The following is a 27,299-nucleotide window of genomic DNA, read 5'->3' on the forward strand; positions in this document are numbered from 1 at the left end:
CCCCGACACAAAAGATAAATCCTAAGTGATTGCATGGTTTCACATAGCATTTGGTTCACCCCCTACCTGCCAGGTTTGTTGATGTATTTTTGGAGCCGGGCCTTCACCTCATCGTACGTAAGAAAAGCCATATAGCCAGGATGAGTCACAGCCAAGAAGTTCCAGTTCCTTAAGATTGATGTCCAGGGCTGACAAAAAGAAAAAAATAATTTGCTTTTCACCAATTCACCAAAATATACAAGGCAAAATAACTGCGATCATTGAGAAGTAACAAACAAAAGCACCAAAGCTATGAGCTTCTGCTTCACGTAAATTGCACTCAATATTCAATGCCCTCTAATTCTTAAGACATTTTTGTGTAAGACAACTTAAACAAGGATGAAAATGACAAATGTAAAAGGAGAAGGGAAACCTTCCCTCTGGATTTTGTAATAATGTAATTTCGGAGATGCATCAGCAACATTTCAGGACAAAATGAGTCCATCTACCCCACTCAGTGTTAGCTTTCTATTGGAGTTATCTACAAATTCAAAAGGAGCCAGTACGTCTGCCTTTGATACAGACCAAAAACATAATTCCGCTTTTCTCCTTAATCTAATCAGTATACCAGGTTTGCCATCATATTTCACATCAGGACTAGTTAGGCTGATGTGTCAGGACACATCAGCCAGTCGGAAGTGATTAGCCTCTTTCAGGAATTATTTAGTTATAGGATGAGCAAATGAGTTGTACATTCAAATTAATTGTGCTTAATATTACCCTATTGATATAGGCAATTTTCTTTCACCGTACCACATTCCTGCCCACTCCTTTACAACAACAACTCGCACTAATATAGTGCTTACTAAAGCTTACTCTTCTGCCCCCCCACCCAGCCCCAGGGAAACACCACTTGATTTACATTTCTGAAATAATCAGATTCTTCTATCTGAAGTACAGCTTCAATACACTGAGGCATCACACTCTGCTGGTATTGCTGCTTGATTACATGTTAAATAACACTGAAGAGCATTCAAGTACACAACATTACAATGTATACATTTTACAATCAGAGAACCACATACAGTAGCTCCCCATTATAATGTGTGATTGGGATCCATAAACTCACAACCAGTGCAATAACAAGGCACGTTCACCAGTCAGTTCTGCAGTTCTGACCAAAAAAGGCTGACTTCTGGGTCATCAGGTCACACATCATGCAGAGAAGACGTTGGTGGCAATCTGATAACCTGGAAGAGGGCCTTTTTTTNAATATAAAAATGTCACGTGAGGCACCAGCTGGCGTTTGAAAGTTGCCAAACTTCTGCCTGTATTTAGATTGTTTGTTAAATAAATGACACTACTGAATAAGTAAACTCACGCTAAAATAGGCTTCTACTGCATTGGGCCTAAAACCATTTGTGCTGTTCAAGAGAATAAGCTATCTGCATGCTTTCATTTTTACTACGCTACATGCTTAAAGAAATAAAAAGTTTGAGCTCTTGAAACCGAGTCTGGCACATCTTCCAGAATTTTTTTCTTCATTTGTTTTCGGCCTTGCTGGCAATATACATTATAAAGTGACCATTGGCCAGTCCCCATTAGAAGCAATATGTAAAGACAAAGTTAATATCAATCTATATATACACACACATCAAATACTGCATTGGACAAATGTGTTTTACCCAATAAGGATAAAGAATAAGCGTTAAAGCACTATTAATCATTGAGGTATTTTAAGGCATTGAAAGAATTAGAAAATACATCACATCCATCAGAATTTTGACAAATATGTTCTGTTAGAACAAATGGAAATAATCTTATAATTAAGAGTTAAGACAGTTAAAAGTGAACTCAAAAGCACTTCTTCACACGAATAACTGTGAGAAATGGATTGCAGTGTCTGAAGCCATAAATTCCTATAAAAAATATAATGTTTTGAGAACATTTCTGAAGCCATTTTGAGGTATTCAATAGGAGATATACACTTGAGGTGGAGGGAGTATAGGCATTAAATGTTATTGAAGAAAAAGGATAGTATTACACACATTATAGTAGTATAGCCCATGCAACTCACTATAATAATAATCCTTGAATTTGATATAGCGCTTTTCACATCTTCTCGATATCTCAAAGCGCTTCACAGAATATGCTGTAAAGTGAGTTGACCGTATATATGTGGGCTAAAACTAGCGCTCCGATTACCTCCAACAACACTTCTCTACTTGTCCCCTCCACTTGGGTTTGCTGCGCATCTCTGCCCTAACCATGACACCATCGGTGGCTGAGCTTTCGAATTCTGTTCCGTTAACCTTTGCAACTTCCTCCACTAACCACTCATCTTGCGCATTTTCAAGTCCCAAATAAAATCTAGGTCTTTGACCACACCCATAGTCACTTTCAGTTACCCCTTCTCAGCGTCCGTCCCGCTGTAAAGCACTCTGCGACATTATTCTACATGATAGGTACTCCATAAAGGAAGTTATTTTTCTTGTGGGAGTGACTGTATTTTGTAGGTGAACACAACTGGCATACAGCAAAGTCCCATAGACAGCCATAAAGTGAACGGCTAATTTATCTGGAGGATTGTTAGTCAGAACACCGGGAGAAACTCCCTTCTATTTTCAAATTGTGCCAGAGTATCTTTAGTGTACCCCGAATTCGCAATCCGGGCCTTGGTTTAACATCTCATTCGAAGGATGAGCTACTAAAATGGGTTTGACTGACTCCTGCTACAACCAAATCACCAAAGGAACCGTACGATAATCAGACACATCTGTTTATTTTTAAAGGGCAGCCCAAGAGAATAATTCTGAAATCCTTTGAGACAGTATTCATGTTAGGTAATAAAACTGAATGATATTCATGATTTGTAAGCACTAATATTATTGATACAACAGTTGGAAAATTATTCTAATAGCGTGCGGCAATTGCTTTAGTTTTATAAAGAGCAATTTCATTAGTGGCCCACTTACCTGGAAGAGTCTAGTGAAGATATCAAATTCAAAGATTGAAATGTAATCATTACAGGTTAGATCTATTGTAGACTTGAGCGCCATGGCTTCCAAACCAGAGCTGATAGGGTGGACTTCATGAAGGCACTGTCTGAACACTTTCCACGGAACTATAGTCCTGAAAATAATGAAAATATCATATATAAATAACCCACATTGGCCATCAAAGAGGATCCTAGATTTTGGCAGTACACATATAATGAATGAATTATACATAGAACAAAATGAAGCCAGCATCCTTTTAGGTTTATTGTTACTAATTCAACATCCACCCAGTCTTTATTCTGTCATTTATATCAGTTATAAGTAGGATTTTACAACAACAGAATTTACCCCGAACCAAAACTGCTTTTGTCTGTATGTCACTTTCGATACAGGTCATTTGATCAAAAGAATATCATGCACACAACAAACCATGGAACCCTTGAAATGCTTTGAATAAAATACAAGGGGCAAATAGATAATTATACCAACTAGAATATTATAGCACAAGAACATGCCATACAGCCAAACTTATCTGTGCATGCATCCTCCACACAAGCCTCCACCCCTCTATCCCTTCTTCTATTCCCTTCTCCTCATGTATACATCAAGCTTTCTCTTAAACATGTTGATGTTTTGTACTTCAAATACAGCTTCCAGTAGTGAGTTCAACATTCGCATCGCCATCTGTGTAAAGAAGGTCCTTCTAAATTCTCATTTTAAATCCGCTTGTGGTAAATAGTCAGCTTGTAAATCACAAGTATTCCTTCCCAGGTTGACTATTATTGGACAATTGTGAATGATGGCAAAACCACAGGTAATTATAAAAAGCACAAGGACATGAAAGTAAGCATTGAAAGGTCTACTTTGTCAGCAAAATCCCCAAATAGAAATCATGCAAAGTGCTAATTATATCAGGCGTACTGCTCCCTGCACTTCCACTAAAGGGAGGAAACACATTCAATAAAGTTCCTCTTCTTCCGCAGTACTCAAGGAAACCTGATTGCAGCAATATTGTCATAGTAGTTATTATGCCAATTAACCAAATGCTGCTCAATTTTCATCAAATTTCATTTGAAGTGATGGGATTCATTAGTGCAATTAAACAGCTGTTTAAACCAGACACTCATTGTAAAACCATGGGGAAAACAACAACAACAAGGTTTTCAAGCGCTCTGGTTCCTGGTGTGAGACATTAGAATGTCCCACTGAAATCTACACTATTGACTATTGTTTCTCATCAAACCACAAACCACAAATGCGACCACTCTATTGTCTACAAAACCATTATGTATAATGTTGCAGATTTGCTCATAATGTTTAACTTAAGTAACACAAAGCACAAAGTATGTTGGGAGTCTCAGGGTCAATGCAACATTCTCTCACTTTTCAAAAGGAGAAATGTATATCCAAAAAAGGCTAAATTACATTGCATAAATGTTATCAAATAGCTTCTGTTGCTGAATTTTTCAAGGTAGATTACTGGTGTATTATCCAAAAATATCCCATTGTATTCAATGAAGGGGGCAATTTCCCCCCCAATTAGTCATAAACCCCTTTAATGTAGTCATTGGGTGTTAAATGTCCTGACGAGCAAATAACCTGAAACATCCCGCAAGAGTAACAATGCTTCCTGAGGTTTGCTAAATTGAAGCTACCAATCAGCACTAAATAACATTATGAACAAGTAATGGCGAAAGAGTATCCAAACCAAGCTGAGATTTCCATGCATCCCACCTACCCATGGAAATCCCAGAGACAGATTGCTGGAATGAAATGTGCGCTCTCTCCTTGGAGGGATGCAGCCTACTTACCTAATTCCGGAAAGTATTAGGTGCAAGTATTAAGTTGACAAGAGCCAAGGCTTGGGGACCCCAGAGTGTGCATTAGGGTACTGCTGGAGGATAACCAGCTAAAACCGCATTGCCTGCCATTGGTTTTGCCATCCAGCAAGCTTTCCCGCTGCTTGGCCAGCTAAGACCAACCTACCCGTTAGGGCTTTGGCTTGCAGGGTTAACAGGAGCCGAGTGGGTTAACTGCCTGCTTCCAGTGACTGGTCTGCCCTTCCAGGCCAGGCTGTGCTGTTATCAGCTGTGCTCTGGAATACTGTGGACCTGCCTGGCTCAGGAATCGGACTACCAAGACCGGCACAGAGGGCTTGTTCGATTCCGACATTCCATTGCCAGACAATCACCTTGGAGCCAGTTCAGCTCCAAGAAGAACCCCCTTGGGATCACACTTCCAAGAAGGAAAAAAACACAAAAAATACAGGAGATACCAGAATGTCTTCAGCACTAGACTGTGCTAACCAAAGATCTTGAGCACTATATTGTGCTAAATGTGTGATAAACAGGAAACCACTTAGTATTATGCAGAGATACCACATCAAAAGAAACGTACAAAAACTTGACGTCTTTCCTGGTTCATGGTGACAATGAAAAGGTTACAGCTTTGAATATAGTTGGAACACTGAATGACTGGATTCCAGAAAGATATTGCACTTGCAGATTAATACGGAGCAAATGATCAGTTCTAAATGTTCTGAATTCTAAATCTTCCTGTGAATCATCTTCTTCAACATACAGTATTTACAATCAAGAACTCTAGTGGGACCAGAGAGAGGGAGGAAAAATAAGCGAACTGAACAATGGATTTTGAAATACTGAGCTGCCCTTTAACTAGTTCCTGTTCGAGCAAACAACAGATTTCTATTATTGTAAATATTTGTAAGATTACATTTTAAATTTAAATTGCGATTGTGTACTATTCATTATCACGTCTTACATGGTTCTTAGACTGGGTACATTTTTGCTTTTAGTGTCAACATAAAGGTGACTAAATTGAGTAAATACACAGTTAACATGGTGGAAAACTAGCAGGGAGGAGTTATTTTAAGAACCACATCCCACTTAAACGACTGCAGATGCTGGAAATCTGAAATAAAAATAAGTTATTGGGAACACTCAGCAGGTCAAGCAGCATCTATGGAGAGAGAAAAGTGAGTTAACGTTTCAGGCCAATGATCTGAAATATTCTGAAGTACCTGTGTGTTTCCAGCGATTTCTGTTTTTATTTCCCACTTAAAGATTTGGGTTTATAAACTACCCCTCCCCGTGGGAATTCTATTTATATTGCATATCTTATTAAAGTTAGAGTGAATTTTGAAAACAACATTTCTTGTGCCATCTGCACTGGGTAGACTGTTGGAAAAATTAATCATACAAGCAGATCATATGGTGGCATTGCTATTTTATCTTCTCAATATCATGAAATTATAGTGACTTGTTATACGTGCATGTTTTCAGAAGATTGGAATTCAGTGAAATGCCAAATTTGTCAAAAAATTTCCGAAAGTTTAACAACTCTCTCAACTATGCTGATCTACAAGATCCACCTTTGAAAAGCAATAAATTAGGATAATACAGCCGAGGAGCTCCTTGTGTTACATGCTCACCCCAGGACAGTAATGTACAGCAACCTCAACTAGATTAAAATGCTGCTGCTTTGAAAATAGCAAGCCTTTGATGAGTCAAAACCACAAATGGAGATGTGAGTCATGTTCCCTGCTCTAAATAGGCAGATTCCATTGTGTTAACAAGTGGAGAAAAACAGTCTCTCCCAGGGGGCTCATGTTTACGTACAGGAAGCACAATGAAATCAATTTGCAAAGTGTATATTTGCACAACTGCAAATGTGGAAACGCAACCATCATCTTACCGATATGACAGGAACATGGTTTGATCTCATGAGATGAACTGCATTTGTGTTCTTTACTATATGAAACTGTGCCCAATAATTAATTGAGAGGCAATGGTAACTCAGCCAAGACGTAAAATGTAGGCAATAAATGTTTGCATTTTTCAGTGTCATTCTACAAAAGCTTTTAAACTCAGCGTTTTGGGTCATCCTGCTGACATGAATAATAATAATAATAGTCCTTGCATTTGATATAGCGCTTTTCACGTCGGGAGGACGTCCCAAAGCGCTTCACAGAACACACCGTAAAGTGAATTGACTGTATATTTGTGGGCGAACGCAGCAGCCAATTGCGCACAGCAATGTCCCACAAACAGTCGTAGATTGAAAATGACCAATTTATTATTGTTTTTGGTTTTGGAGGGATTATTATTAGGCGCTATACAAATGTGTAAAAAAAATTGTCGTTGGTGAGACTTTCTGAATTTAGAGTACTTGTGAGGATATCTCCTCAATACTTCTGGTAAGGTGCATAGTTCCTTTAGTACATGAATCAAAATATTTTTAAACCCTGCAAGGAACAGATTAAACAGTAACAAAAATCATATACGAGTGGACTCCATCTATATTGTATCAGAGGATGCAAGAGAGCAGGCAGATTGAAAGTTTAGGAAATCTCTCGACTATGCTGACCCACATGTACCACCATTGAAAAGTAATAAATTAAGATAATGCAGCGGAGGAGCACATTGTCTCTTCCTTCAAAATGACCATTCCATCCTCAGTTGATTGGTGCTGTAGTGTATCAAAGCAACACTTGAATAATCCAAGTTTGTGAGTTAAAATGAGTTCAGTCCAGGAGTCCTGACGTCAGAAACTGCATGACAAAAACTGGAACAGTTTACAAGGATCAGCAGAATCCCAAGGGTGAATAACTACATTAAACTTTGATTCATAAGTTTTTCTTTCTAGTGAATTCACTTAATGCAGTTAAGGCAATGTGATAAAAAGTAAGCGGCAATTAAAATTACTCAAGGAATGGAGAAGATATGACATGGTACCTGAAGGGAGAGAATAAAGCCTTCAGCTTTCTTACACTATGACATACCCCCATGTACAAATCACTACGTTTGACACCAGTATAAACCCCTGTCATCATAATAATACCAGTTTTATTTGAGGGGAGTGTTGGTCAGGACACCAAGAGAAGCACTCATTTCTTTTCAATTAGTGCCATTGGATCTTTAACGTCCATTTGAACAGGTCAGTGGAACCTCGGTTTAACATCTCATCCTTGGACTTAACTATATTTTTTTGATAATCTATTGCATAGCACAAATAGAAAAATACTTCAACGTTGACTTGGCAATGCAAACTGGAGAGAGCCTCACTTTGATACACCTGAATGAACCATGTTTAAAAGCTGGACAGATAACTTTTTGTGGTAAAGTATCCGAGTTGAATAAATCTCCAGTTCATCATACAGGCCCTGAGTCCACCAACCCACTATGCTGGAATGATGGAACTTTTCCAGGAAGACAAATGTTTAAGCCACCAAGTATCCACTGCGACAACTTTTTAGCTACACTGAATATGCTTGATTCTCTGGTAATTGTTCATGATATACCAACTGCAGTAAGTGTAAATAATTAAGCCTATTAATGGTTGATGTATACTTGGGAGTCCACAGAGACAAACACTTTTCTAAATGTCATCATTCTCAACTGACGAGCAATTGAAAGGCACCCAACAGAAAACATCGTCTGCGGAAAAGTCAATCTGAGAAAATAAAAGAAGGTTCCAACTGATAGCAATGAAACAAAAGTGAAATGATTCATAAAGTAGTCTATGGAATTTATTTGATCCAGACGGATGCAAAAATGGAGTGTGATGAGTCATAACCATAGTCTCTAAGTAAAAAAAATTGAATTTACAGGAGCTTGCCTGAAACTGAAGTTGTTGTAAAGTGAAGAGCACTCCACATTTTGAAGGTCAGAAATCGAAGAAGTTTTATCCATTCTCCCATCACAAAAACTGGACTTATGATTCAAAAAAATTGTTGAAGAGAAGACCTCAAACATCCATAGGTTAGAATAAGTTTTTTCTTGACAGGTGGAAATAAGGTGGATACAAAAGGATTGGATGCTAAACACAATTGCTCTAAGCTACTTTCATTCAAACATTGCAATACCTTCTTCCCTTGTGTGGATGAACCTTTAACACTTCTTTAAACAAGGTATCACTTCTTCAAGAAGTCTCAACGCGCTTCAGAAAATATACTGTAAAGTGAATTGACTGTATTTTGTGGACAAAACTGGGGACTGGAATGAATGTAGCCATGGGAGATCCTTAGTATTATCAGTCAGAAACAGTCAGTTCTGCAAAGAAGTCCCAGAAAGGTTGGTGAGGGAGAGGTTGAGAATTTTAAACAAGAGTAATTTAGTTTGCATCGTGTTTTCAAAGAAGCAGCAGGCTTTTGAAAGTTTGCTACATTTAAACTGCTTTTAAAGCAATTTTCATCTGCTTCTGCATTTCTATGGGACTATTCAGACTAACTATTCAGAGGTCTTCTCTTCAACAATTAGCTCAATTCTGCAGTAGTGATCTACTGCAGAATTGAGCTAATTGTGCAGTGATCTCAAAATAACAGCTTTGTGAAAGTATATAGATTTATTTAAAGAAAGCACCCAATAATACCACTATTATACACCTTTTTTTTTTACAACTCCACCAATGCCTGACAGTACATTAACCATTGGTTTCTCAAATGAAACTTGCTGCACTCAGCTGTTAGAAAATAAAATTATGCTGGAGAACCAATCTGGTAATGTGAATTGAAAATATTAGAACAAATTATGTACTTCAGAATATAATGTCCTCTACTAAACCCCACTTATTTTAAACAAGTCATTTGATGAGATAATACGCATCACATTTTAACCTAATAGTCCCAATAGTTAAAACTGAACAGCGTTGAATTGTCTTCAGCTTCAGCCTCAATCTAATCCTGCTTTTGACCATGAACACAGACTGCCTTGTGTTGTGCTAATTAAACCAACAGTATAACTTAAATCTTGTTTTGAGATATTCTACTGGTAGGAAAGGGCATGAGATTTGATTTCAACCTCAAAAAGTCCAATTGCTCTTCCTCCACCCCAGAAAAAGCTTCAGAACTGGATAAAGCACAAACATCGGAGGAAATCGTTTTATTTTTAAATACCATGGAATTTATTTTGCAATATTTACCAACTGGATTTGCTGGGTTGATAACCATAATTTTGAACCAGTTAGATGCACTGAATAAGGAAGCAAGATAAATTACCACACAAGGACTTTTTTTCTTCCTCTTAACACTACCCCAAAAGATTTTGCTTTAAAGGCTGAACAAATTAAAACCTTTTTCCTATAGAAATCCAAATTAAAGAACATTTAATTCAGCCATTAGTCAGATGCCACCAGAAGCTCAAAGCATAATGGGTCATGATAGCAAGGCTTATGCCACTGTAAGTACATGACAATATGGAAAGATTGCTTTAACCCTTTCAAATAGTTACAGATTCGCTCATGTGCACTGTAGGAACACAGAAATGTACAGGACTATAGAAAAACACATGATCCATGTGGTTAGCAGGATAACCTCGAGTTTTCTCTCTTTCGTAAAACTCTAACCAGTAATAATAATCCTTGCATTTGATATCATGCCTTATCACGTTATTGATATGTCTCAAAGCACTTCACAGAATATATTGCTAAGTGGATTGACTAGGTATTTTGTGGGCTAAACATGGTAGCCATTTGCACACAGCAACGTCCTACAAGCAGTCATGGATTGAATGACTAATTTTTTTTACAAACAAATCGACTAACAACCGAGTTGCTACTTACTGCTAGGTAAACTTGCCTAAAGTTTCACCCCGGCCAGGAATCGAACTCGGGTCCTCTTGCTATAGCTGTAAAGCTGGAAGTTAAATGTGTGACCTGGCTTTGCAGATGTCAGCAACAAGAAATAAGTCAGACGAGGGTTCATCTTTGGCACAACCCTAATGAATGCATTATGAACATGTAAATTTAAAACCAATGCTACATCTCTAATGCTAAAGGAACCAGAGGCCACCATCTTTTCTTTGCGTGAAGCCAAAAACTTTTCTGCTTGCTGACTGAGGAAAGTCACGATCGGCACTGGAGAAGGGCTAACGGTGAGATTGTGAATCATAATTTTCTGACAATTATGGACATGGAAGCTCGGGGATGCAGTGTTGTACAATTAGCAAGGCAGCACCAGGCTGAATAAAATTCTGCAGAACATTTAAGGAAGAGAAACCTTCAAGAGAAACCTTCTGTACTTAATCATAGATAAATATTTGTTGGGTCAGGGTATTAAGGGGTATGGTGCAAGCACAGGTTACTGGACTTGAGGTTTAGATCAACCACGATCGTATAAAATAGGGCGGAGGGGCTGTACAGCCTCCTCCTGTTTCTATGTATCATCCTATACCTTAATTGTTCATATTCAAGTTACCAGTCCGCACCCTATGGCGAGAGGAAAAATAAAAGCTTTCAAGGATGCACTCACTTGTCGTCAAAAGCTCGTTTCCAAAATTCAGCAGCGTCAGCCTTTGTGATGCGAAAGTTGTCCCCCTGAAACTGGCCAGAGGGGAAGATGGCCTTGATTTCTGCCAGCATGTGACTAAAGATGAGTGACAGCTTTGTAAGATTCCGCCTGTAAGAAAGAATGAATCTCTGTTAGAAGGTATTGCTATCCACCGCAAAATCCCAGATGCCCATCCCACCAGCCAATAACACAATTATTGTATTTTTAAAATCAAAGAAAAATTATAAAACTACTACAATTCCATATCTATTGATAACTTGATACGTTTCATCATGTCAGTATATTTCTGTATGTGTCATAGGGTAATGTACAGGTACTGTACTCAACTTATAATAATCAAATGCAAGGATTATTATTATTATAAGTCAAGTACAATACCTGTACCTTCTGGAGTCCATTACACTATGGCAAATACAGATACATATGACACAGCAAAACATTGTTTCAACAGAATATGAACAAAGGAACTGTCAGCAACGTCAAAGAATGCAAACCTCCAAAAGTAATACAGTAGTGTCAATTGTTGGATTTGGGTAATGAGAGAAGAAGGAAGAAGAAAGAGATAATCCCACATCTCTAAAATGGTATGTAGACCTGGAAGTGGCACAGGAAATTGGATATAATGTTTAAATGTAAATACCAATAATTATCGAATAAAAAAAAAGGGGCATACAGGCAAAAAAAATCCTCAATTTATTGCAACTCATTACCACACAGGAGTAAACATATTGATTCCAATGGATTCCCAGCTCTTTCTCAAGGCAATAAACTCCCTCTCGGCTCATTACTGTGCTCTGCAATACTTGGATTTTTTTTATAAAATACAATATTAGAAGATCAAACAGATATTTGATCCAATAAGATATACTAGAAAAAAACAGGTGATTCTTTTGAAAAACATTCTTTTGAAAAAAATAAAGCCTGAAGAAATTAGCATTTCTTGCAAATTGCAAAATGTACCAAAATGTATTTGACTTATTTATAGAAGATCCAGCAAACCGTCTGGTGCATGTCCTCTTTACGTAATTCATTAATATGGGGTCTAATTTGTGATGTTTGCGAATATAATTCCTCGCCTTTATTGCAGGTTCTGGTTCAGAAAACCACACGTCGTATAGTCCAAAAAGGAGAAAGAGCTCAATCGATTTTTTGGTGTCTGGTTTTGGAATGACATCAGTAACCACACACTTCTTAAGGTGACTATCTCTACCAGCTGCACACAAACTTCTCTTGAGCTGGTAAAGGTATATGATAAGATCAGCCTACCAGGATTGGACATCAGAAAATCTTTATGAGGTGAATTATGAATGATCACTCAGGGTAATGTTTTTGAATTCTAATTCTTTAACTCTACAGAAATAAATTACGAAAGTAGCATTTACAGACCAGAGTGTAAAGAAACAAAAGGCACAAAATTAATTTTTAAAAAAAGGTATTATACAAAGTTTACTAGTTGTTCAGAACAAAGTTTCAGAATGTCGCAGATCAAATATTTTTCACAGACAGACTCTTTTCTCTCTTCCAGCAAAATGTGTGTGTGTCTGTGTGTTCTGATCACCTCATTTTACTTCTTTTAGACAACCTTCACACCATTTTAACAAAAAAAGGCACAGTGAAATTGATATTCTACTGAAACCAGACATACTGAATACGTAAAACACAGTGGTAGGAACTTTTAACACCTACATGGGAAATGGTTTGTTTACTGTAAACAGTGTAAATGAAACCTCTATATTCAGCAGTCTGTTGTTAAAAAGTGATAAGAGTTTTATAGTCACCCTATATTGATCTTCCCCGCACAACAGAGCATGGCTATGATGACCAAAATTACAAGCAGGACCTTGAAACAACTATGTGGGCCACTGGCTTTGTTAAATTCACTCAACAATGTAAACCAGCTGAACCTAACCAAAACGGCTGGCATTTTACTGAAGCATCTAAACTTACAACATAAACACAGCTTAACCTCCTTTGCCAAAAGCTTTCAGGACTATTCTGAATACTATAAGTACCAATGGTCAAGAAGCAATTCTGCAAACTGCTCTAGGGTCCACATTCTGAGAGACTGATGCATTTACATTGTGGATCAGTTTACGCAATGGTTGGAAAACTGCGCACACATGGGATCCTTCGCCTGCCATGATTCGCAACTTGTTTCTGGTCATTGTGTCTGGGAAAGGTATTCACACAAAGGACTCAGTCTGCTAGAAGATAAATAAAATGGGTGCCTCTATAGGTAGGCCTCAGACCCTTTGCAGGCAGTGGTGTCACTTCCTTTATTTACTGCTGCATGACGAACCCCAAGGCCATTGTAAAGGAAATGGGGGCGTATGTTGAGTGGCCCTTGAGAAGCTGAAGGATTTTGTAATTTATTTTTATATTTTGTATTTCTGTTCTCCCCAGACAACGATTCTGTGTTCTCTAGGCCAGAAAACGAAACCACGGGCAGGCAGTGCAGATCAAGCAAGAATATTGTTGTGGAAATTAATATTTTAGAAAATCAACCAGGTTTTCGAATGCCTATTCTAGGAAATTCAAATCGCTAGCAATTTTACAAGTGTTAACAGTTTATCAAAAGATCTTTGTGGGTAATAGAATTATAAATCATACGATTAGAAACAAAACTATAAATGGTAATTCTCGTAAAACCCTGAGCAGTTTAAAATATAGGCATTCGACTATAAAATAATTGCTACACTTTACAGGAAATTCTGAAAAGCACCTTGAGACGTCCTCCCAGCATGTAAAGTGCTATATAAAATGCCAGCATTATAATTTATTATAAATCTGGAAGTACTGTGGTAAAATTAAATGCCATGCTGAAATACCATCCCAAAATATCCTTATAGCATCATGAAATGGTGGGAACTCCAGTGCAATTGTTCCACAAGCCAATTGCTGGGGGAATGGGGTTATAAGACCCCCGAACTGTTGATCAGTGACTTCTTACAATGCTGCCTTTTATATAGCATTATTTCTCGTATGGGGAGCAGAATCCTCAAATGGTTCTTTCATAGAGCCAGCACAGGCACAAAGGGCCAAACGGCTTCCTTCTGTGCTGAAAATTTCTTTGGTTGTCTTTTTTTAAAAAAACACTGGGGTAAAGTGCACAGTATTTCTGAAGAGGTTCTCATTTCTCTTTCTGTGTCAGCCTGAAGCAGTGGTAGCATTCTCGCCTCTGAGTCAAGGATGTGGGTTCAAGCCTGGGGTCAGGACTGACACTCCAGTGCTAGGGGGTGTGGGGGTGGCGGGAAGTTGCATTCTCGGAGGTACCATCCTTCGAATTAAACGTTAAACCGAGGTCCCATCGATGGATGTTAAAGATCCCAAGGCACTATTCGAAAAGAGAAGAGAGTTTCTCCCGGTGTCCTGGCCAACAATCCCCCAAATAATATTGGTCACTCATTCCATGACTGTTTGTGGGACACTGCTATGCAAACTTGGCTGCTGGATTTTGCCCCCAAAATACACAGTCAATTCACTTAACAGTATATTCAGTGTGGCACTTTGAGATGTCTCAGACGTGATACGGAGTTATATCAAATGCAAAGAATATTATTATTATTATAGCCTGTGAAGCACTTTGAGATATCTCGATGATGTGATATGCAAGTATTCTCATTATACTCCTCTATTGATAGTACAGGCATTCCCACCTCTGAGTCAAAGGTTGTCAGTTTGAGTCCTACAGTACAACTTTGTATCTATTTTTTGCACCACAATACAAATGGGAAATGGCAAATCCAGTAGTCCCATGGGTCTGGGTAATGGGAATATTTATCTGAAAAGAATGTTTGCTCAAATCTATATTCCTTTCTCAGAAAAAAATGGATCCCAAGAATGTTTTCCTGATTCATATTTTCTGTTGTAAATCAATGGATCAGGCAAAGGGAAGAAGGAAGGCCTTGACCATGAAGGCAAATGTAATGCTTCATATGTAACGCTAATGTAAATGGTATTGTACGTTCTAACAGAGATATACAGAAAAGATTAAGGGATGGTCTGATAGAAGTCTTCAAGATTCTGAAGGGTTATGACAACAAACGATATTATGTCAATTCTGAGAATCAGTAATGAGAGGCACAGTTTTAGACAACAAAAAAATTTATGGTGATGCTGTAGGCGTCTGAGGTGTGAAGGTGCTGACGGCAGCCAATCAGGAGGGCCTCGAGACACTAACAGAAAGGGAGGTTAGAAAGTATTTATTTTCACAGCGGGTAGGTCGTTAGAATGCGAATTCTGACACAAACTCAAGACTGAGAGATAGATTTCTTATTGCAAAAGGGATTAAGGGATATGGGGATAAGGCAGGGTCAGGTTATTAGCTGGAGTTAGATTAGAAGATCAGCCATGACTGAATGGCGGGGCGGGCTCGAAGGGACGAATGGCCTTCTCCTGCTCCTACATGTTATGTTATTATGTTATGTTATAAACTATTGTTAAGCCAGAGACCATAGGTTTTAAAGAATAATTAGGAAGCAAATATTGGAGAGCAAACAAGAGAGTGGAATTAAATAACTATGAGAAATGGCATGATGGATCAAATGGCCTGTATCTGTGCTGTACTAGTCTACGATTCTAAATTCACATGCAACCCTGGTATATCTCAACCTGGCCACAAAAACCTCTCACTACCTAATAAGTATATATATGACTTATGTTTCCCAGAACATTATGCTTATAAGTTGCACTGCATTTCCTCATTGGTTTCCAAATACATATAATATTTTTTTTTTAAAAAGTCACTGCTTGGAGTGACTCATATAAACCTGGAAGGTGGTAGTTTCAATATTGCCTTTTCCAATCAGATGAAGTCTGCATTAGGCATAACACAAAATGAGCCAGTGTGGCTCAGTTAGGAGCACTCTCGATTCCAGATCGGAAGTTTGTGGGTTCAAACCCCATGTTGGGACTTTCACCTCACAGTCTAACCTGAGATTGCAGTTCAGTACTAGGGATGATCCACACTGTCGGAGGTGCAAGTGATATTCATCCACTGTCCTATAGAACTGTAGAAATTGACACCACAGAAGGCGGCTATTCAGCCCATCATGCCTGTGCTGGTTCTTTCAAAGAGTAATCCTTTCAGTCTAATTTACCTGTCTTTTCCCCCATCATACCCATGTAGGTTGATATTCCAACACTCTACTGTACATTCACTCCCACAAAATGTCTGCACCTTGTCTGGGTTGTCAGGGCAAGCAATTGTCAAACACATGAAAAAATATCAGGGACCATTCTCACCCACCTCCTGGCAGACACCCGTACAGTTTGCTTCCTATTAGACCACATTAGTGATTGCCTTGGTAACATAAAGCATTTCGCTTTTATCCTTAGCATATTAGTTTACTGTCCTATAAATGGCAATTGGTGCACCACTGTGTTTTGTTACAGAATCCTGCTTTACTATCATATTGTTAAAATGTTCGACAAGAGAAGATGGAGGAAGCAGGATTTGCAATTTTAGAGAACTTGGCTTCTTAAATAGCAATTATAACCTTACCAGAGACATTAAAATGAGATAGTAACCTTTGGAGGAAGACAAAATACTTCCTAACATGACAAAAATACTATATTTAAGTGTTTACTCATCTGAAGAGCTACCCAACCCTTTTCAGTAAAACGATGGATTGGGATTGCAAGTGCCAACTCAACATTGACATGTTTCTAACTGTATCATCCTGAAGATGGATGCGCCTTATATTAAACACTTCTCACAATAAATACATAAATAGGGTCTAATATGCAGCGATTTTAAACAGGATTCCCTAATGAGGAAAGCAGACACTTTTCTCAATTCAATTTGGGTTGTCATGATGCATTTCTGGCTCCTAAAAGAAGGTATTTGGATCCTTATTGAATTTAGAGTACAGAAGAAGGCCATTCAGCCTATCGGCCCTGATAGAAATCATCTCATATAAGATCCCAATATGACAACTGTTTCTTTAGAACAGTCAAATTCTCCAGAATTGTTTTATGCAACAACAAGCCAGGGTTGTTGTTAGCTCACTGTGTATTTCAAGGCACACTTCTGTACTTAAATGTGTACAAAAAATGCCCATGCACCTCTATCAAGTCAGCACATTTATTTTATTAGTTTATATTTCTTATTACAGAAGGAAAAAGCTTTAATGTGAGTGTGCAATGAAGCCAAATCAAAAGGTTCTTAAAGATACATGCCACAGATTAAAACCTCTGCTACCCAAATGTTCTACTCCATCCTACTACTGTAGGAGTCCTGTAGCTCAGTGGTTAGAGCACTCGCCTCACAAGAGACCTGTGTTCAATTCTCGCAGGGCGAAACCTTGGGCAAGTTTCCTTACTCCCCACGCCTGATAATAATCCCTCAAGAAAAAAAACAATAAAATTGGTCACTTGAATCCACGACTGTTTTGTGGGACGTTGCTGTGCGCAATTGGCTGCCACGTTTCACCCACAAATATACAATCAATTCACTTTACAGTATATTCTGTGAAGCGTTTTGAGACAGCTAGAAGACGTGAAAAGCGCTATATCAAATGCAAGGATTATTATTATTACATGGAGCAAAACAGCTGCAACATTCATACAAAATTTTCATTTGAATTCAGCTTTCAATATAAAAATTGGACTGCATTAAATATGTACTCCAGTGTCTAGTTGGTAACACATTTGAAGAGCAAATCCATTTTGACAAGTCACCATCAACAGAGGGAAAACAAGTTAAACACAAGTTAGTCCAAATTTACTAAGTTCTCATGGGACTCTCACCTTGGAATTGGTGACAAAAAGGCAGATACACCTAATAATGAGGTCCTGTCACTGGTCTTTAGATTATTTTAATGAGCTTTTCATACAATTCATTGGATTGCACAGCTGTTAGTTGTCAGAGGTCTGCTTCACACCAGAGTTCTACTCACTGTCCTGAATAAGAATAATCTTTGACAGAGCAGTTTTCCAGCATTGCCTGCTGAGCGACAGACAGAATATTTATGGAACAGATAAGCACAGCAGCGTTTAACTGGATAAAGCAGACCGAAAAGAGCTCTGGTGAGAGGACAGATTGCAACACAATGTCTGAGGAGAAAAAGAGCACAACATGTTGAACAGGTGGGATGTGTTCACAGGTTCTACTGGTGTAACAGAATTAATTCATTGACTGCCTCAAAGATTATATCCTTCTGTGAGTGCTGTAAGCATTGCTGTATTATAATAAACAAAGAGGATTATACTGAAGTCCCACAGCTTTCATCCTTGGAAGCAGGAGCGTGGGCAGACATGCCCACCGCACACTATACCAGCCCTATCATTATTTACCTTTTGTTTTTCAGCACATAGTGCTTTGCAGTGGTGTAATCATAACCACTCATCTCTGCCCTTAACTAGTATTCAGCCTCTGCAACAGCCAGGAGCCTAGCCTCAAAGGTCAGGTCAGAGATCAGTAGCATGTGTACACAAGTTAAAATACTCACTGAACGTGATCCCCAATGTAAAGATTTATGACCATTAAAGAGAAAGTACATCACCAAGTCCCAGTCGCTTTCCCCCCAACCCAAGGGTAGACATCATTAATCAAGTATAATTCTGCAAGTATAATTGCAGTGACAAACAGCCAGAGAGAGTATTAAGCTTTAAAACTGACTAAAGGAACCTTAGGTGGAATATAAACATATCAGGACATTAACAGACCAAATAATCTGTGTTTAACATACACAAAATCTGACAGATTGAGCACAAGGAGTGCGGTATCACTAAACCCACTGCCTAGGAAAGCTTGGTAACCAACCATTAGATGCTGCTGAACAAGCAAAATGAGTGCAAGTTTAATATGACCTATGATGTAAACAAGAAGCGTGGGAGGGATTAGTCACTTCAATCTGCAGGGAAGTCTCAAAGTATCTAATGTGTAGGAGATCTATAGTGCGAAAATTACAAAAATAAATCCTGCAGGTTGTGTCTCATGCTGACTCTCACAGCCTCTGCTGGATGTTGATTTCATGTTGAGCCAGGAACCTCCTTTTGCTGCAGGAAGTCGAACACGAGATCGGTGTCTGAAAGGAATTCCAGGAGGTCAGAGTGAGATATATCTGGGTATCTGTAGGATTCATTGATGCAAAGATCATTTTTGACCTCTAGGTTGTCAGATTTTGTTATGAGTGTTAACAACTTTGATTACAATCTAGTAAGATCAATTTAAAATATTACCACAACAGTTTATAAACTATCAGTTACTGCTTTCGAAATTTGATTTCAGTCCAAATAAAAGTTTTACCACAGTCCATTCTGCTTCCTTTCTCCCATAAATTATGACTCGCAATCACTAATGTAAGAGCTCAACATATATAATTGTATATGTATAACAAATAATAATTGCACCACGTTTGCTTAGTGCTTAAGATTGAGTTACTTGTGACATTTCCAGTCCATATCAGGCCCCAGTTTGGAAAAATAGTGAAAGTGAGTAACCAACAAAAATTACACCTAAAATTCAAATGTCATTGAGAAATCATCATACAGAACAAGTGTTATGTTAAACCAGCTAATGATAATTTGTTCCTCAAAACAATCAATACTATATAATGTATATTCAGGATAAAAGTGCAACTGCCAATGTTTTATTCAACTATAACTAAAACCAGCACAGTTAAACTTTTAGGACAAATGGCTATGTAGAATAGAAACTAGTGGTTTTGCACTTGGATAACTTATGAGAATACAGTCCCCTCCCCAGAGACTAAATGTTTATTCAACAAACCAAACCACTGCTGCGTTCCTTCCGCCCTAAACCTTCAATTCGAAGCACACTTTGACGTCCATTGAATCTGCTTTAGGTTTAACACACATGGAATTACTACTTTAATTCAGATTTTTTTGCTCGAAAGTATTCTGCCATAAATGATTGATGATGTTTGTGAACTGGAGGGGGGTGGGGGATAAGAAGGGGAGTGTGGGGCGGCACAATGACGACAAATCCCAAATGAAAAAATAGAATGACTTCTGTGGATGTATTAGTTCTGCTAAACTTCACTGGGATCAAATTATTCCACAGGCTACAACTCGATCTTCAAAACTGCTGCCTGCTGCACATTTCCCATTTTGGCCAGTGCTGTCCTGGGAGATGCTGAGTGCAGGAAAGGCCCTTCCCCCAAGGAGGCAAGTTAAATCGCAGCACTCGCATATATTTTCCTTCCTGTTTCTGTCTGCTCACCATTTCCTCCTCTCTATCCATCACCCCACCCCCCCACCCCAACTCAAATTAAAGGGCTCAGTTGCAGGATAAGAGAAGGAAGCTGCTTAGCTTTGTGTTAGGTGAGTGTCTGGTGCTGTACTTCACTTTTTTTAAATTGCAATTCTAACATGTCTTTCAAGTGGAATGAAGACCTTCACAAGGACAAACGAGTAAAGTCAAGCTAAAGTCCATATAATCTCAACCAAATCTATTGCCAGATTTTGCTGATTGTGGTACAAATAAGGAACAATTCCATTCAACACAATGAAGACCTCAGAACCTTCACAGTAAATTGTTCCCTTAGGATGGTGATACAGTATAATTACACCACTTGCTCTAATTGTGCAGATTTGATGCTTCTTTAATTTTATGTAGAAAGTCAATTGATTTTGTTTTTGCTTTCTACCAAAGAAACTAGATTCACTAATTCACACCCGTTTCATGACTGAACGCTCCATAAGTTTAAAGTCGTTCATGTTAATTCTGTACTGTAGTCAGAATAAGGTTGAAATGCAAGAATAGCTTATTGTGACCAGCAAGACAGTCACAAATTACAAACCTATTTAAAACAGATGGAGCCGTGTTTATTTTTAAAAAGGAATTGAAGTCTGGAGGGAGTTCTCACAAAAGAAAAGCAAGCCTATTCTTATAAACAATTATTTTCCTGTAGTGAGGAATTGTTGCTCTAACAGAGACTCTGGATCCAGACTTCTCCCACACTACGTTATGATGTCTATTATGGAGTTATGGTAACATGGGAGTACAGCTAGGAGTTCCAAGAGCCAATCCGCAGCCACACAACTCCAGAAAGATTTAGTGTTACCTGGATTCTGCTGCACATTCACAGTCTAGTCTTGCAAATGAAGGCCCAAGAGGCAGAGCAGAGGGAGGGCAATCGGGATGATCCCACTGTTGGAAGTGATGAACTATGAGGAATGACTACACAATGAAATCAAAAGATATTTCTTTACTCAGAGTTGTGGAATTAACTTCCTTAAAAATCTGTTGATTCAGAGTTGGTGAGAATGGTATTGAGAGTAGTAGATACATACTTGGATGGTAAGGGTTATTATCAAGGTTGAATAGAGAAAAGGCAGGCAAATTGTATTGAGCTACAGATCAGCCATACCTAAGAAAATGTCAGAGCAGGCCATTTACGGACTAAATGGCCTATTCCTGTTCCTAAATAACGTAGAGTTCTTTAGCTTTCAAAAGAGAAGTCTCAGAGGCAGATAAGGTAGAGATATAAAAGATGCTAAATGCAATCAAGAATATATATTCACAATACTCTCAGATATATCAAGTCAATAGGGCAAAAGGGGTATAAGTTGAGGCCTGTGAAGGATAATTTTAGTACAAAGACCAAAGTTTTTTTTCCTACACAAAGACTGATGAACAACTGAAATGAGTTACTAAGAAGTGAGGTAGAAGCCAAAAGGTTGAATTCATTAAAAAAAAGCTTGATATTCTAATAGGAAAATTGAGGATTTTAAAAGGATGAGATCAAATGGGCCAAATGTCCATCTTCATCCATACCTCTTCTATGACCTTGTAAAAATGGGCAAGAGACTCAAAGGTGCTTGGTGTTTGTGGAGCTCCACCCTAGCATCAGCCAATAACATCAGGGGAAGATATCTAGAGAAAACTGGCAAAACAAAGTAAAAAAATATTTTTATACTGAAGTACTTGGCAGATCTATTTGTTTCTACTGTAGTAACTAGTCAAAATTATCAATACATCCAATTACCATGCATAGCTTTGAAAGGACTGCTTTTATTCTTTTTTAAAAATCTCTACTTTTTTAACTGAAATACAACATACAGAAATATTCAACCTCTGTTTGTTTCTACCTTTTCAAAGGAGAATTAAACTTCTGAGACATTTAAACTACTCCCTGAACTGAATTCATGAATCAACAGATACCATATAAATGATTCAGGATTTGGCTACTTCAGGTTGGATCTGAATGGAAATCACACCCATCTGCTCACAGGATCAATTGTGGTTTGAGACAGATTTAGTTCAGGAAAGGATAGCTCATGGCATTCGCACAATTACAAAGTCTATTCCCTTGCTCTCTCTCAGTGGCATCTCCCCTTCGCCTCTCACCCACATAGTAATTTGAGGGATATCACTGTTATTCATGGAATCATTAAATGATTCATCCCCTCACAGGGAATGTACCCTTCACAGATTGCATTCCCATGAGACACTGAACAAGTCTTTAATATTACACGAGTGATTAGTTAGCCACTGTGTCAGCCTAGTATACCTGAAAGACCATATTCTAAATTTTTAAGTAAACATAGCAGATTACTTAGACTTTCATTTACATTTGAGGTAGATTCCTCATAATTATGACCAATATTAGTGTAAATAAGCCTTATAGGTGGGCCCATAATACTGCTGCTTTACGCAAAGCTTTAAATAGTGGAGATCAATATTTGCACTCTACCATGGACCACAGAATACAAACAAGCCAGTATTTTTTCTGCGGTCTGAGGCATGTACTCAATGCATGAGCACACTTGCAGGGGTGGGGAAGAAAATAGCAAAGATCAACCCAGTTGAGAAAAAAAGCTGTAACAATGGAACAGCCTCTATTAAGTAATATCTTCAGGAGTTAAAGACAAAACTACTAAGACCAGATTTTTGTTCACTGGGGGTTTCGCCAGTAAAAGTTATTCAAAGCAATGGTGTTTCAAATAAAGATCATTAAAAAGAAGCAGCAGCTGAGGAAGTTAAACATGTGGCTTTCTGTGAAGAGAAAATTGCGGGGTTAACTGTAATTGTCAAAATAGTACATTTACAAAATCTAAATTGGATTAAAAATAGTTTCTATCTTCCAACAAACCAAAGCCAAGTGAGAGGGAAATGAAATAACTAGAAATGCAGCAAGTTATGCTCTTTTTTCCATCTTTAAATACAGTAAATTATACTCTGCTCTTGCAAGAGAAGATGATGGCATCATTGCTCATAGGTTGAGATCAGCAGCAAAAATCCCTTTAAAAGGAGTCAGACTTTCCTTCAGTTTCATTGAGGGGGGGATTCTGTGTACAAAGGAAACCTTTGATATTAACTGATCATTACATCACAGGAAACTCAAAACTCCCAGCGGAATACAAAGAATTTAAATGACCGTCTCTCAGGACTCATCGTAGCTTCTTGTATTATAAACCTCACTCTGCCTCTCCACAATTCCTGATGTTATTTCCTACAACTGTGACACTGTGTTACTGGCATGACACATGTGCTCTCTGGTCACATACTGTGTGAAGCTTTTTGCTCTTCTGCTGTAATGACTAACATTTCATATACTCTGAAGGCAAGAGGAAGGGGCTAACTGGTGCTGCCGGACTGGTAGGATGTATTTTCACACTAATCATTCCCCATTCATAATGGCAGATTACGTCAGGCCAGAGTATTTCCATACTGAATCGCGGCTTTATATACTGTATACTGAATTTACAACACTCAAAGACGCTATCCTGCTTGAAGGATGCTATATAAACTCAAGTTGTTTTTGTTGCATGTAAATCTCCTCACTCAAAATCCAGTAGAAACATTTTGCAGTTTTCACATCTAAGATTTCCACCCAAATAACCATTTTCTACAGGAATGGAATTCTGATCTAACCCCGGTCTAATTCACAATAAAAATTAGATCTAGAAACACGACCACCCACTTTCCCAAGAGAGGGTGTGAATTGGCTTGACCCAGAAAGATGGGCTGGTTGCTGCTGCTTCCCCTGTATCAGAGATTCTTGGTTTCCTTCTTTCATGCACAGTAGTATTACCACCACTCATGTGCTGCAGCAGAAATTCAATGAGAGTAATCTTTCTATAATCTGTTCTGCAGGAATTGTCTTTATTAAAATTATCCCAAAGCTTGAGATAATGGAGTTTGAAGCGCAACATGTGTTAAAATTTAACCTCCACTGTCCAAAATGAGAATTCTACGGCTTCCATCTTCAGTTAATGATCCTGTAGCAGCAATGTGATCTTCCTCCACTCTCAAATTAGGCAGTCTGGTTTACAATCCCATTTGTTCCGCAGATGCTAACTAAACAACACCAACATGCACTTATATAGTGCCGTTCAGACAGGATGAATGCCTTGAAGCACTTCAGAAGGGCAATGGGGATCTCCAAGCAGAGAGGAGAGGAGTTAAGTGTTTGATTAAAAGCTAAGTTTTTAAAGAGGGCTTTGAAGACAGGGAGAGGGATTGTGGAGATTCACAGAGTGTGGCTAAAGGTTTGGTCATTTGATGATGGCCTGATGAAACCATGATCGATGAATTACTACACTCATATTTGGGTAGTGCAAAAGTCTGGTTTACATGATTAGTATAAAGGGCACTGTTTAAAGATACCAATGATGCGTGAAACAAGTAATTTACTCATAATCTGCATTCAAATCAAACTGGAAAAACCCAAGCACAACAGCAGTCAGTTGAAGGCTTGACTCGATAACATTTCACTGGTCATCAATCCTTTTTCTGAGAGTGGTCAGTGCTGTGCATGTCTGGATAAACTAGCCAACAATAAAATGAGCTGGACAGAGAACTGGGACGTTGTGTCAGCAGCAGTGTATGAGAACAGATGGGAAATGGTCAGTAATCTGCAAAATGGAACGTCACTAGTCCAGAGACAGGACATGCCCTGTAAATGCATTAGAAATTATGAGCCAGCTTCAAGCAGCACTAATCTTTCAGGGTCATGTTATGCTGACACACACAGGGTTTTTTTTGTATGTTAAAACATACAAAAAACCCTTTGGGATAATTCCAAGTTCTTTCCAAACTTGGTACACATCTTTATCAATTTGGGTTCCAGACATTTCTAATTTACACAAATTATATTCAATAACAAAGAGCTGACAATATAAAAGTGAAGGCAGAATCACTTTTGGCTGTACACCTCATATATTCCATAACCCACACTACAACTTCCCCTAATCCCACCTCCAACAATATCCCTTAATATGTTTATTGCCAAGCTATCCCAAAGTATTTATCCATTTCTCTCTCAATCCTTCAATTGATTTCTCATCACCGTGTTCAGGGGGCAGAGAATTCCGGATTTGTATTATTCTTTGTAAGAAGACTTCTTTCCTCATCTCAGTCCGATCCCACTTTGCTTTAAATGGAAGGTATATAGTGTCCACTGGAGCGATTCATATCAGATCTATCACTGAAAGTCGTGTATCAGAGCATGCAGCATGTTTGGCACACTCACTAATGAGCCATATTAAACCATTCACCCACAAAGACAGGATGGAAACACTTTGGTGTACTTGTGTGGAATCTACAACTTCTGGCTGGATTACTGTTTTCTTAAACGTCTTTGCATATTTAAGATACATTCTTTGGGTCTCGTAAAAGCAAATACCACATTAGTGTGGCGAAATAAGTTCTAGACATGCATATGCTTTTAATTTAAATATTCAATTTTTGTTTCTATTCAAAAAGATTAGCAACATCTACAAACCACATTTTCAGTGATGCAGATTCCTTACATGTGGGGATTTACAGAATTAAACTTATCGGAAACATTAAAAGCAGCACAGAGTCGAGAGCATCAATACATAAAAATGTTGCACTGTTCAACATCCTAACAGTTATACCATAGATCATACCAAGAAAGGAAAGGGGGAGGGAGGAGTGATAAAGAGGAAGTAAAAGCTTTAAAAGTACATGAATCTGAAACACTCCCTTGAGAACTGCTCCTCTGACAGAGGTTTCAGGTCACATTTGCTTCCCCTGCTGTGGCCCCAGTGTGTTTAGTATTGACTTCAGAACAGTCAGTGGCCTTTCAAAACTTGGAGCCACATTTATCTGTTCCCCGCAGTTGTGGTGAGAACAGAACGGTGCAGTTAGTCTGTTTAGTATTTCCTGTTTGCCAGGAGCAGGCCTGTTGTCTTAATACTGAACAGCTTATGGGTTTGGTTACGTGCTAATAAAAGAGAATTAATAAACTGCAGAGGTTTAAAGCAAACTAAGTACATAGAATTAATTTGACCAAGGTCTGCCAAATACTGTAGTTGAATTCATAATGACTGTATTATCCAACTTAAGTTATATTATCGCTGCACAAATGAAAATTTCATTCAGAATATACATCAAAACAGATACCCCATTATTGGTCTCTGCATTTTTTTTAACACTCCACACCATTTGAGGATACAGTGGAAAAAATAAGAAAACCAGTCATATTCAATCTCAAAGGCCTGCTCATACTCAACAGGTTTGATATCATCCAGCTCATATAGTACACCAATATTTTTTTNGGTTAGCTGGATGTCTGACAATGCGTAAACCCAACACCATGCTTAAGAGTATCTAAACTAAGCTGAGATTTCCATGCATCCCAACTACACATGGAAATCCCAGATAAGATTGTTGGAATGCACACTCTCCCCGGAGGGACACAACCTGCTTACCTAACTTTGGAAAGTATTAGGCACTGGTTGGCAAGAGTTAAGGCTTGGGGACCCCAGAGTGTGCGTTGGGGTACTGCTAGAGTCTAGCCAGCTAAAACGCCATAGCTTGCCATTGATATTGCTGTCTGACAAGCTTTCCCACTGCTTGTCCAGCTAGGACCACTCTACTCATTAGGGGTTTGGCTTACAGGGTTAACAGGAACTGAGTGGGATGACTCCCTGCCCCCAGGGAGTCAGGCAATGACTGTCTGCTCTTCTAGGTCCTGCCGATGAGACAGGCTGGCTCTACTGTCCTCAGCAGTGCCCTGGAATACTGAGGACCCATCTGGCTCAGGAACCAGACTACCAAGACTGCCAGAGCAATATAA

General features: G+C 38.5%; 1 protein-coding gene across 1 annotated transcript in view; it reads right to left on the minus strand.

Moving 5' to 3' along the window:
* cblb (Cbl proto-oncogene B, E3 ubiquitin protein ligase) overlaps nt 1-27,299 on the minus strand; it is a 109,777-nt gene that overhangs the window by 43,358 nt on the left and 39,120 nt on the right. Inside the window, exons 2-4 of the mRNA XM_042334340.1 lie at nt 11,245-11,391; nt 2,955-3,111; nt 67-188 (exon numbers count right to left, since the gene is read on the minus strand). Coding sequence (XP_042190274.1) covers nt 67-188; nt 2,955-3,111; nt 11,245-11,391 — 426 coding nt within the window. The remainder of the gene's footprint in view (nt 1-66; nt 189-2,954; nt 3,112-11,244; nt 11,392-27,299) is intronic.

Source organism: Callorhinchus milii, unplaced genomic scaffold (genome assembly GCF_018977255.1).
Source record: "Callorhinchus milii isolate IMCB2004 unplaced genomic scaffold, IMCB_Cmil_1.0 Scaffold4, whole genome shotgun sequence".
Lineage (NCBI taxonomy): Eukaryota > Metazoa > Chordata > Chondrichthyes > Chimaeriformes > Callorhinchidae > Callorhinchus > Callorhinchus milii.